The sequence below is a fragment of the Mustela putorius genome, unplaced genomic scaffold (assembly GCF_011764305.1).
Source record: "Mustela putorius furo isolate JIRA1106 unplaced genomic scaffold, ASM1176430v1.1 tig00003853_pilon_pilon_pilon, whole genome shotgun sequence".
In the NCBI taxonomy this organism is placed as follows: domain Eukaryota; kingdom Metazoa; phylum Chordata; class Mammalia; order Carnivora; family Mustelidae; genus Mustela; species Mustela putorius.
Genome location: NW_025422005.1, coordinates 1,981,452 through 1,993,635, shown reverse-complemented (window position 1 = coordinate 1,993,635; position 12,184 = coordinate 1,981,452). Strand labels below are relative to the sequence as shown.

The 12,184-nt window shown below is 57.5% G+C and overlaps 1 protein-coding gene across 4 annotated transcripts; it reads left to right on the top strand.

Annotated features, from left to right (window-relative positions):
- The first annotated feature begins 891 nt into the window (after positions 1–891).
- Positions 892–12,155, top strand: WRAP73 (WD repeat containing, antisense to TP73). 4 transcript variants are annotated; one of them, XM_045063603.1, is made up of 12 exons: positions 892–1,071; positions 1,348–1,417; positions 4,185–4,337; positions 4,843–4,959; positions 5,558–5,630; positions 6,760–6,863; positions 7,608–7,694; positions 7,982–8,116; positions 8,195–8,272; positions 9,707–9,812; positions 10,773–10,898; positions 11,332–12,155. In XM_045063603.1, exons 3-12 carry the CDS (start codon positions 4,314–4,316, stop codon positions 11,955–11,957), a joined length of 1,476 nt encoding a protein of 491 aa, XP_044919538.1. In that variant the 5' UTR covers positions 892–1,071; positions 1,348–1,417; positions 4,185–4,313; the 3' UTR covers positions 11,958–12,155. The 4 variants fall into 4 exon arrangements, with proteins under 4 accessions (XP_044919538.1, XP_004768773.1, XP_044919539.1 ...); XM_004768717.3 differs by lacking the exon at positions 1,348–1,417 and having other exon boundaries at positions 906–1,071; positions 11,332–11,523; positions 11,815–12,155; XM_004768716.3 differs by lacking the exon at positions 1,348–1,417 and having other exon boundaries at positions 896–1,071.
- Positions 12,156–12,184: the final 29 nt, after the last annotated feature.

The window sequence follows — 12,184 nt, the reverse complement described above, 5'->3', positions numbered from 1 at the left end:
GGAAGCTGGGGGGCGTCCGCGGGGGGCAGGCGGGGGACTGTGCGCACCCAGGCGTTGGGGGGAGCCAGGCTGGGTCTGGGTTCCCAGAGGGAGGGTCGAGGCGCGTGTCCGGTTCCGCGCGCCCCGGGAGGGTCGGGAGGCGCAGGCAGGGCCTGGGCAGGGCCTGCGGGAAGCCTTCTTCGGGGAAGGAGGACCAGGGGTTCCCGGAGGGCGAGAGGTCAAGGCGCTCGCTGGGGAGCGAGCAAGGTGCGCGACGCTGAGGCAGGTGCGCGCGGCCCCGCCTGCCGAGGTTCCCCGCCCGCCTCGGGCCTCCGGCCGGTCCCTCTGCTGTGCGCGGGTCCAAATGCGCGCGTGCGGAGAACCGGAGGGTGCGCGCGCCCCCCGGCCCTGCGGAGCCCGCGTCCGCGTAGTTCTCCCCAGATCCCGGTGCCACCCGGGGCGGGCGAGGGCCTCGCGACAGGCAGGGCGGCCGACGCAGCTTCAAAGAGCAAACGAATGCGGACTTACACCGCACGTGTGGAACAGCACGCGCGTGTGCACGTTTGCGTATCAGCACGCGCGTGTGCACACGACTGCGTCTCTTAGGCGAGCGCGTGTCGGTGTGACTGTGCCCGCGTAGTCGCTGTCGGTGCACTTGCCGTCCGACGGGACGTCCCCGAACTTCAGATAGCGGGGACTCTTTTAGTGTCAGTGTGTCCCGTGCGGTTTTGGAGACATTTATCCGCAAACATGATGCGTTGTTTGAAATTCAATTTGAGCGCACGCGCTGCGCCCCGCCCCGCCCCGCCCACCCCCGCGGGAGGGGACCGCCTGCGCGGGAAGCGGCGCCAGGTGGCGCGGGACTGGGAGAACTACAAGCCCCACAATGCTGCGCGGGCACCGGGGGCCCTGATAGGCTGCGCCGTGCTCTCGTCCTCCGTCACTTCCGGCCGGGGAGGTAGCGGTTGAGGCAACTCTGCAGAGCTGGACTGACGTTCCCGGGCCCCGGGGTAGGCGGCCGCCATGAACTTCTCTGAGGTGTTCAAGCTTTCCAGCCTGCTCTGCAAGTTCTCCCCGGACGGCAAATACCTGGTGAGCGATCTCGGGGCCCGGGGGGAGGCAGCTCGGGGGTCCGCGAACACGGGCCTCCCTCCGGGGACCCAGGCGGATGCCTGGAACAGGGGCCCTGGGGCACGGGGCTCAGGCTGGGGTCTGGGCGGGGGACCGGGCAGATACCCCGAGTTGGGGGCAGGTGACCCGGCTGCATAGTTCTGCAGGGGCTCGGGGCAGAGGACTTGGGCAGATGCTCCAAGCAGGAGCCCCGGCTTGGGCAGGTGCCAGCCTCCCTGCCTCGGTTCCGTCCCTCAGGGGCAGGCAACGGCAGTCCTGCTTCACCCATTTGCGGATCCGAGGCATCAGCTCATTGTCCGGCTGACACGTAAGGCAAACTCGGGACTCCGCCGGCGTGGTCTGGTCTGGTGCAGTGGTGGGTGCAGTGGTGCAGCTGCTTGGTCTTTTCCTGCCGCCTTCACCTGTATCTGCCCCGGGACAGATGAATGATGGGAGGAATAGCAGTCTGTGTCCCGACACACGGCATTGTCTGCACTCCTTTGAGCTTCTAGGACTTATTATTATTATTGTTCATTATTGGGGTGACAGAATGGTGCTGAACTCACTGAGTGACTCCATCTGGGCAATGTAAGCTTTGAAATAGGCCAGTATCATCAGTGTATACCCTCAGACCCTTGTGTGGGGAGGCAGGAGCGGGGAGATACTGGACGTTGGAAATCCAGTAAGAAAAGATCATGCCTTATAAAAGTGCACTTAGTTGTGTGTCTGAACTGAACCATGCCCCATGGTTCTTTCTCAGATGGAGATTTACTGACATTCCTGGTGTTTGTCTAGGTCTTTGAGAACACAACTCCTTTGTAGAGGTGTTAAATCACGTAAACCAGCATTCAGCTAACACATACATAAAGTCTTCTGCTTAAGTCACCCCAGAAGCCTTGGTATGTTACTCAAAGTGCTCCCCATAAATTAGGTCTTTAAAAATAATTTCTGAAAACCCCAGTAAATTATGGAAAGAAACACTGTATTACTTTGCTTCCTTTTTGTTGCCCTGTGGTTTCTCTGCCTTGGTGAAAATACTGCAGGACACTCTATTATAATGTTACTGGAATCCTGTTCTTCGAAGGTCTATCATAAATCCTAAAGAAAGTAGGTCTGTGTTGCCATTTTAATATCTTGCAACAGATTTGACAGATAACTTGCAACAGTTTCATAAGTGTCGATACAGATGTTGCATTTCATAAAGGGTTCATTGTAACTGATCAGAAAGCTGCACTGTGACCCCTGTTTCTTCTAATCCACAATTGCCCTCCCCTCTCCTTTTGACAAAGAAAACTCACGAGGCCCCCCTTTTTTTAAAAAAAGATTTTATTTATTTATTTGACAGACAGAAGTCACAAGTAGGCAGAGAGGCAGGCAGAGAGAGAGGGAAGCAGGCTCCCCGCTGAGCAGAGAGCCCGATGCAGGGCTTTGATCCCAGGACCCTGAGATCATGACCTGAGCTGAAGGCAGAGGCTTAACCCACTGAGCCACCCAGATGCCCCTCATGAGGCCTTTTTAAGATGAAAGTTCATAAAACACAAACCAGTAATCTAGTTTGACATTGATAAGGATAAGACGGAAGCCATTAACATTTAAAAATCAGTTCTTGATTTCTAAGTTGTAATCTAATCTATAGTCAGCACATAAGTAAATTCAAATTATTTGCTTAGATACGGCATTTTTAACAACAATGGCCATAAACCGTGTTCGGGAAAACAGCACTGACACTTACACATCTTCCTAGTCAGTACTGGGAATGAGGCAGTGCAACTGTAGGAAAAATGGCCCTGCTTTTCCCTCCTGGGCTGGGAAAGCGTAGTTGTGTGTCGTCCCACACGTCTCTTTGGAGCCCCCAGGATACCAGTGGGGTGTCCTACATCTCCAGTCAGTTCTGGCACGATCCACCTGGAGACCCACAGGTGGACAGTAGGCACCCCACATTAGAGGCCAGCCACAGTGGCAGGCCTTCAGGTTCCCGACAGGCCCTTCAGGTACTCACAGAACTCAGGGAAACACTGGCTTGTTAAAGCACGCAATAAAGGATACAGGGGACTAGCCAGATGGGTAGGACAAGGTCTGGGAGGGCCTCGCGCGCAGGAGCCTCGGTCCCCATGGGTGGGGGTGGGCTGCGTCATCTTCCCTGTGTGGTGTGTTCGCCAGCCTGGAAGCTCTCTGACCCCCATACCGTTGCATTTTGCAGCAGCTTCCTCGTGATCAGTTGTTAACTCCATTGCCAGCCCCTCTCCTCTCTCTGGAGGATGGGACTGGGCTGAAAATTCCAAGCTTCTAACCATGGCCAGTGTTTCTGGTGACCAGGAGACCCACCTAGAGCTGCTTCATTAGAACAAAAGATGCTCCTGGGGCGCCTGGGGGGCTCAGTGGGTTAAGCCTCTTCCTTCAGCTCAGGTCATGATCTCAGGGTCCTGGGATCGAGCCCCGCATTGGGCTCTCTGCTCAGCAGGGAGCCTGCTTCCTCCCTCTCTCTCTGCCTGCCTCTCTGCCTACTTGTGATCTCTCTCCCTCTGTCAAATAAATAAATAAAGTTTAAAAAAAAAATAATGAAAAGATGCTCCCTGTCACCCAGGAGGTTTCAAGGGGCTCCCAGGAGTTCTGAGCCAGAGTCCAGGGCAGAGGCCAGTATGTATGCTCTGTTCCCTCGAAGTCAGCGAGCGTTTGCACAGCATCCTTACGTCTCAGTGGGCCTTCTCAGCGAGGACCCGAGACCTCTGTCCTCACTCACTTCCTGTGACTTGTCTGCGGGGCTCGAGCAGCAGCGCCCTTGGTTAGTTCACAGAAGTGCTCATCCCACATGGACATGAGTAGAAAATAACTCAAGTGGAGAGTTTTAACAGAGTACTTTACCCTGGAACGTCTCAGTTTTCAGACGTAGTTTGTATATTTCGACTGTATCGTGGGAGGGCTTCTCTGTTGGGAGCGGGCGATGCAGTCGGGAACAGGAGGCGGTCCCAATGGAAGACCGGTCTGAAGGGAGAGGAGGAAGGGGAGCTCCTGCATGGGGGGGCGGGGAGCGCAGATGCTCTGAAGGCCCCTGGCTTTACACTGTAGACCACAGAGGCCTCTCTGTTCCCTTGCAGGCTTCCTGTGTGCAGTACCGGTTAGTGGTCCGGGACGTGAACACCCTCCAGGTCCTCCAACTGTACACGTGCCTGGACCAGATCCAGCACGCCGAGTGGTCGGCGGACTCCCGGTTCATCCTGTGCGCCATGTACAAGCGGGGGCTGGTGCAGGTGCGCTGCCCGCAGGGCCCACAGCCCTGAGGCCTTCCCAGAGCGTGGCCTGGACAGGGTGATCATGCTCTGTTGCCCTCTTGGTTTGGGGGCGGGGGAAGGGCAGTGTAGTTCAAAGCTAGTTTTGTCTTAAAATTATTAGTTTTAATGGTTTAAGTACTTTCAAAACAAGAAAACACTTCGATCTTCTTAATTTGTAACCAAATAGACTTCCGTAACAGAAAGCGTTCAGAGACACTGAACGTGGACTTCGTGGGTTTTGGGAAGCGCACATGTGGTGTACAGATCCAGCGTCTCCTGAAGGAGCTCGTAGGGCTGGCAAAGGGAATAGCCTATTTAAAACTCAGCCCAGTGAGGTCACCCAGCGGTGTGGCTTCATGCTGCCGTCAGGCCCTGGCCCCTCAGGAAACACTGGGAAAGTTGCCCTGGGTCGGGAGCTGGGTTCCGCGTGGTCCGTGTGCTGATCTGCTGTGGTTCTGCTCACTTGTGTGTGTCGCAAACGCAGGTGTGGTCCTTGGAGCAGCCGGAATGGCACTGCAGAATTGACGAGGGCTCGGCCGGGCTGGTGGCCTCGTGCTGGAGCCCGGACGGCCGCCACATCCTCAACACCACCGAGTTCCATGTGAGTGCGCAGGCGCCTGTCACTGATGGTTGCTGTGAAACCGCGCGGTGGTGAGAAAGCGGGTGCACGTCCGAGAAAGACATGTGGCTTAGGTCATCAGAGTGTTAGAATCACATCGGTGTCGTTATGTAATCTTTTTGCCTAGTTTTAAAGAAAAAGAAAGCAGATTTTTTTTAAAGATTTTTATTTATTCACTTGATAGAGATCATAAGTAGGCAGAGAGGCAGGCAGAGAGAGAGGAGGAAGCAGGTTCCCCACTGAGCAGAGAGCCCGATGTGGGGCTCCATCCCAGGACCCTGAGATCATGACCTGAGCCGAGGGCAGAGGCTTTAACCCACTGAGCCACTCAGGCACCCCAGAAAGCAGATTTAAAAAAAATTCTTCAGCTACAATTTTAAGGACTCGAGCAGACCCTCTGGCATTAGGAGGTGCGCTCCGCTGCAGACCAGCTTCCGTTTCCCCTTCAGCTGCCCGACCTGTTTGTAATTCTGCAGCAAACGGCTTACTCGGGCCACGGAGTGGGAGACTGTGGGAGGCTTGAAGCCCGTCTCGGAAACTGCTAAGTCGACACTGTTTTCTTTCCCCTTTTCCTCGACAGCTGCGGATAACGGTCTGGTCCTTGTGCACAAAGTCTGTGTCTTACATCAAGTACCCGAAAGCCTGTCAGCAGGGTGAGTGGCTGGAGCGGCTCTGAAGCCTTTCCACGTGCCTGGGGTCCGGGGAGCGCGTGCCCTCTTTATCACGGACACTTTGTGGGCACACGTAGCCTCGGCAGCGTGTCCGTGCGTAGCCAGCCCTCTGCCTCTGCACCCAGACTTGCTAATGCCTCGTCTCTGACATCCCACGTGTGTCTCAGAGGACGAGGTAGAATCAAAGGACCTCAAAGAAGTAGGGTTTACACATCGTCCCCTTCCCTGTCGGACTGGGGCCCAGGTGCCTTCAGCTCATGCCCCTCCCGGGAGCACCCCTCCACCCCAGTTCTGAACTTCAAGCCTCTAGGCCTTCTGGCGACTACCCCTGTGGTCACCATGCCTGGAAGTGCAGCCAGGTGACCTCGGGAAGGTGCCGCACGCCTGTCCCGCTGCTGCCAGGAGCTCGTGGCACCATTTCCTGAACGTGCAGTCTTATGCACGAGCAGAATGAAGCCTTGCACGATTTGAATATTTTTCCATTTTTTCTGTTGCCATTAGCAGTTTGGAACTTGAATGAAATGCAACTGCATGTTCGTTTTTATCTGTATAACTTGGATCTCAGTGTCTCTGCGGAAGGCAAATACATTTCCTGAGTGGAAGCAAAGTCTTCTGTGTGTGTTCTTCTGGCTCACGACGCATGAGATGTGGCTCAGGGCTTTTTGAGCTCATACGGAACTAGAAATTTAACATTTTCAACCAAAGTCTATTTCCAAATTCTTTGCTTAAGTTCACTTCTTCCAAGTAGTTAAATTCAAAGTAAAAATTCAACGTGTAATGACAACCGACTTTAAACCGGTAGAATTCCCTGTGACTTATTTTCTAAAGACATGACGACCCGTGTCCCGTGAGGTGCGAGGCGCACCTTTTAGTAACGTTCCGCAGTTCCCAGGTTTCCTCGCAGGTCCCGGCCCGGGGTCTGCGGGGTTCTGCAGAACAACCCAGCGGGCGGTGGAGCCCGGACCACAGTCACTGCGTCGTGGCTCTCCTGTGGGCTGCGTGCACCCGTCCCTTCCCGCGGCCGCTACTTCCCTTCCCATGCCCCGTCCCTCCTCGAAGGTGTGGTTCCTCCTGCTCGGCCGCGGACAGCAGGCCCTGTTCCTCTCGGCAGGGATCTCCTTCACCCGGGACGGCCGCTACCTGGCGCTGGCTGAGCGGCGGGACTGCAAGGACCACGTGAGCATCTTCGTCTGCAGCGACTGGCAGCTGCTGCGGGTAGGGCTTGCTCGGTGATCCTGTGGGCACGGGGGTGGCCGAGACGGGGATTCCTGGCAGCTCCGGGGCCCCTTCAGGAGAGTGGGCGACAGTGTGACGTCGTCGCTCCGGAGTGCAGAGCATGGGCCCACCCGGTGTGCAGTAGACCTGATGTGCCGTCCTTGGGAGCCATTTCCCGTTTGTTAGTGTAGTGGGACTTGCGTGTGTGTTGCCGTGTGAGGAGGACGAGCGCCTACTCTGGGCAAGATGCCAGGGTGCCGGGGTGCCGGGCAGCCCAGGGCACAGAGCCCTGCCCTGGCTGGGCTTACATCTGCAGGAGGCCGGGTGCAGAGAAGCTTCTGGAATAGGAATGGCCATTCCATCAGAGCACCAAGGAGTCCTCGCTGACTGGGCATGGAGGGTCCTGGCCCGATCTTGCCTGAGTCGGCCTTGCAGGAGTGAGGCTGAGCAGGCGGGGAGAGGAGGAGGGGGGAGCGCGGGGAGGGCAGCGGGAGGGGCCGCGCTGGGCCCCGTCCTGCCTCGCGGGCTGTAGCCGCGTGCTGGCCGCGTGCTGGCCGCCTGGGACCTCCTTGATGCTCCGGCGGGATTTTAATTATGGAAGGACAGAGCTGTAGATACTCTTGTCCATTTCTATATAAAGAAATTAAATACTAAACATGTAAAATAAAAACCTCAGTTATAAATTGTGCCTTTGTTTAAGGAAACACTTTCAAAAGTATTGTTTCTCCCTTTTGCTTTTGGAAGCACTTTGATACGGAGACCCAGGACCTCGCAGGGATTGAGTGGGCCCCAAACGGCTGTGTGCTGGCAGTGTGGGACACCTGTCTGGAGGTATAGAAGATGACCAGGTAGACCTCTGTGACTTAAGTGCTGTGACCTGTGTTTACCTGAGGTTCCGTGGTGGCCCGGTTAGCCTCCTGGGCTCCGATGTGGAGCTGTAGTCCTTGGACCACAAAGTCCTTACGTTTGTGGCCAAGGACCCCACTGTCGCCTCTGGTGGGGGAGGTCCTGTCTTCTCTCCAACGTCCCACCCGCTGTCCGAGTCCCACTGGCAGGTGTCTGTGTCCTTCCCGGGCTCAGGTCAGCGCGAGGCTCAGCCGCTGTGGTGTCTCCTTCAGTACAAGGTCCTGCTCTACTCCTTGGACGGCCGGCTCCTGTCTGCCTACTGTGCCTACGAGTGGTCCCTGGGCGTCAAGTCGGTGGCCTGGAGCCCCAGCAGTCAGTTCCTGGCCGTGGGAAGCTACGATGGGAAGGTGAGGACAGAGCAGGGCACGTGGGGACGCCGAGGGCCCAGCGCAGGCCGGGGCCTCACGCGCACGTTCTCTCCCCAGGTGCGCATTCTTAATCATGTGACTTGGAAAATGATCACAGAGTTTGGGCATCCAGCAACTGTTACTAATCCCAAAATAGTAAGTCTGGAATGCAGGCCTCCGTCAGGGCAGTATTTGGGGAAGGGAGGTAGAAAAATGCGCTTTTCTCTTCACACTGTTCCTTGTGTGATACAGGCACTTACATCACTAGAAACTTGTGTCACTGTTTTTCTTCTCTCTCTCTGTTTATTTATTTATTTACTTATTTTTAAAGATTTTATTCATTTGGCAGACAGAGATCACAAGCAGGCAGAGAGGCAGAGAGAGAGGAGGAGGCAGACTCCCCGCTGAGCAGAGAGCCCGATGTGGGGCTCGATCCCAGGACCCTGAGACCATGACCCGAGCCGAAGGCAGCGGCTCAGCCCACTGAGCCACCCAGGCGCCCCCCTCTCTCTTTTTTCAAAAATAAAGATTTTATTTATTTGACAGAGAGACAGCGAGAGAGGGAACACAAGCAGGGGGGGTGGGAGAGGGAGAAGCAGGCTCCCTGCTGAGCAGAGAGCCCCATGTGGGGCTCGATCCCAGGACCCCAGGATCACGGGAGTCGAAGACAGATGCCTAATGGAGGCGCCGCTAGAAACATCTGTCATGGAACATTTCGCAGGATTAGAGTCCTTGCCCTATCCCTCCCCTCCGCAGATGTCCCAGAGCTGCCCCTGCTCTCGGCACTGTAACCAGGGTCTCCCACCTGCAGGCACTGAGCATCTAGGGCTGGAGAACCAGACCAGAAAAATAGGGAGTGGATGTCCCTGAGCAGGCAGGGACTGGCAGTGTGCTGAGGGATCTCGGCGTCAGATGCCAGGAAGAAGTGATACAGGATCTGAGGGATAAGCGGTTCAGGCAGTGGAAACAGGAAGTGCAAATGTCCTGAGGCAGGTGCTGGGGGCAGGGGCAGCCCAGCAGGGGGCGGACAGACCCTGACCTTGGGGAACTTGCCCACAGATGAGAAACATGAATGAAAACAGAAGGAAGAGAGGGGCATACCTGGGGAAGTGAGGCTCAGGCGGGGCCCTGTGGAGGCACTGGGCTAGAGGTGTGGGCAAGGTTGTGAGAGGCCGAGTCCGAGCGGGCCGGCCGTACTGCCCTGGAAGGGTGTGCTGCAGGTCCTTCCAGCCACAACGCCAGCGCCTTCTAAAGCTGTAGGGCAGGCCGGGGCTCCTCACCTCCTCAAGCACGGGCCTGTCAGGCCTCAGTCCGCAGATGCCACCTCGTTTCCTGGGCCTTGCCCCCTGGGAAATGCCTGTGCGTGCTGGCCGAGCGGCCGGCCGCGTGATGCAGGTTTGTACGCCGCCAGCACACACGGAAGGCATTAAGAACCCCACGAGGGAGCGGGTGTTGCTGGGCAGGGTCCCTCCTGTCCCCAGGAACGGCACCCCTGCCACGAGGTCAGGCGTCACCGTTATCAGGTACTGTCACCGCCTGTGCTCCTGCCCCTGCCGAGCGGGCCGGCAGCAAGACTGTTGTGTGTTCCAGGTGGTGTATAAGGAAGCCGAGAAGAACCCGCGGCTGGCGCTGGGCCGCCTGGCCTTCCCCCCGCCCAGGGCAGCGGCCGGTGCGGCCTCCAGCACGGAGAGCAAATGTGAGCAGCAGAGGGCCGGGGCCATCCATGTTCTTTTCTTTTGTTTTCTAAGATTTTATTTATTTTATTTGGCAGAGAGAGAGAGACCACCAGTAGACAGGCAGGCAGAGAGAGGGTGAAGCAGGCTCCCCGCCGAGCAGAGAGCCCGATGCAGGACTTGATCCTAGGACCCTGAGATCATGACCTGAGCCAAAGGCAGAGGCTTAACCCATTGAGCCCCCCAGGCGCCCCTGGACATTGATTTTTTTTCTTTAGGTATATTTTCCCTTCCCTGTGACCCCTCCCAGCCAGCAGCCCTCTCGGGGAGCGGTAGAGCGTGGGGAGGTGTTTGCTGATTGCATCTAAGTGCTGGACCCAGGCTGGACAGCTGGTGCTCTGAGGGCGAGTTCCCTAATGACTGGGCATATGTCCCCCGGTCAGCGAGAGAGGAGTGGGAGCAGTCCGTCCGGGGGCCTGCAGCCACGGGGCTGCTTGTGGGTCTCAGCCATGGGGTCCCCGCTTCTGTGCGGCGTCACGCAGGCTTTAGGACAAGAGGGGGCCCTGGAGCAGTGGCCAGGCCGGGCTCCGTCAGCACCCCCAGTGGGGCGACCTGGACCCAGCGAGCACACTGCCCCCCCCCCCGGCCTTCTCTTCCTCTTATAACCTCTCACTGCAGGTCTTACAACGTCGTTTAAGACTTTCCCGTAGAGCAGTTTAAGTGCACAGCAAAGTGGAGGGGAAGGCCCGAGTTCCCACACACCCCCGCCCCACGTGGCCAGGCCTCTCTGCCCCGCGGACCCCCCTGCAGCTGCATTTGCTGCCTTGACGCGGGGCACGGGTGAGCCCCGATTTCATAGGCGTTTGCCTGACGTGTTCACATGCCGGTGTTGTTCTGCACGAGGGCCGGGGGGGCGGCCAGGGTGGGGTCTCAGATGTGCACGCCACAACTGCCCCGCAGCATCCCCTCTTCCAATGTTCTAGATGAGATCGCCTCGGTGCCAGTTTCCTTACAGACTCTGAAGCCTGTTGCTGACCGAGCAAACCCGAAAGTCGGCATAGGAGCGTTGGCCTTTAGTCCGGACAACTACTTCCTGGCGACAAGAAATGGTCAGTGGCCACAGGCCTGCACCAGGCCTCTCGCGGTTTCCTTGGGTGCCCAGGCTTTCAGAGCCGAGAAGAAACCAGGTATCAGGCTTCCCAGAGTGCTGCGTCCTCCCTGGTGCTGGGACAGCGTGCCCACGGAAGCTTCTGGAGGCGCAGGCCTTGTCTGGCAGAGCAGCAGCCGGTCGACCGCTGGCCTTGTCCTGTTTGGTGAAGAACAGGGCCCAGACAGCAGGACGGCCGAGGGCCCGTTTTAGACAGGGAGGGTGTTTATGGTTTTTTAGGGCATAGAAACAGTCGTTAGGCCCGGGAGCCTGGAGGGAGGAGCGGGGAGTGTGCTGCCCGTGAAGACCCCAGAGCAGTGGCGCCCATGGGTCCCGTGGCTCAGCCTCTGGGGCTCGGTGAAGAACCGGGCACCTGCCGCATCTTCCCTCCTCAGACAGCGTCCCGAATGCCGTCTGGATCTGGGACATACAGAAGCTGAAACTCTTCGTGGTGCTTGAGCAGCTGTCCCCGGTGCGCTCCTTCCAGTGGGACCCACAGCAGCCCCGACTGGCCATCTGCACGGGCGGCAACAAGGTGTACCTGTGGTCGCCGGCGGGCTGCGTGTCGGTGCAGGTGCCCGGGGAAGGTGAGTGCCGCGTTCCTCGGACTTCCTCCTGGCCGGCCGCAGGCGGGACTCCAGCAGACGGGCACAGCCTGGCTCGTCTGCATTACTGCCTTGAGTGTGAAGCGAGGGTCACCGCCCGTCCCCAGCGTGCACTCCCTGGCATTGGCCTGGGGCTCGCAGTGTCTCTAGGTTGTAAGAAGGCCCCCCGCGCTGATCTGGGGCTGTGGCTGGGTCTCTCTGGGCCTGTCCTCTGCTCATGGAGTGTGGTGTTGCGCTCAGCCTTTAACCCTCTGGCCACCTGTCTTTCTCCAGGTGACTTTCAGGTGCTTTCTCTGTGCTGGCATTTCAGCGGGGACTCACTGGCCCTTCTCAGTAAGGACCACTTCTGTCTGTGCTTCCTGGAGACCGAGGAGAGAGTTGGCACAGCCTTCGGACGGCCGGGTGACCACACCTAGGCCGTGTGCATAGCCGGGTCCTGGTGAGACCGAGGCAGGACGGCTGGCATGTGCCGGCTGCAGAGAAGGGATGGGCTTTCCTGGGTGCTGCTCCAGCCATGGTGGCCCAGAGGAAACGATTTGCTGTTATTTTTCTATAGCATTTTTGTAAATATGTATGGTAATAATTTTTATTTAAAATAAGTATTTCCTAATTCATAAAATGGCTGATGGCTTGCGTCCATGAA

Coding starts and splice junctions, on each gene's coding strand:
- WRAP73 (XM_004768716.3), top strand. CDS start 1,003: ATGAACTTCTCTGAGGTGTTCAAGCTTTCCAGCCTGCTCTGCAAGTTC. Junction 4,338..4,842: donor ACAAGCGGGGGCTGGTGCAG/GTGCGCTGCCCG, acceptor TCGCAAACGCAG/GTGTGGTCCTTGGAGCAGCC. Junction 8,273..9,706: donor CTGTTACTAATCCCAAAATA/GTAAGTCTGGAA, acceptor TGTGTGTTCCAG/GTGGTGTATAAGGAAGCCGA.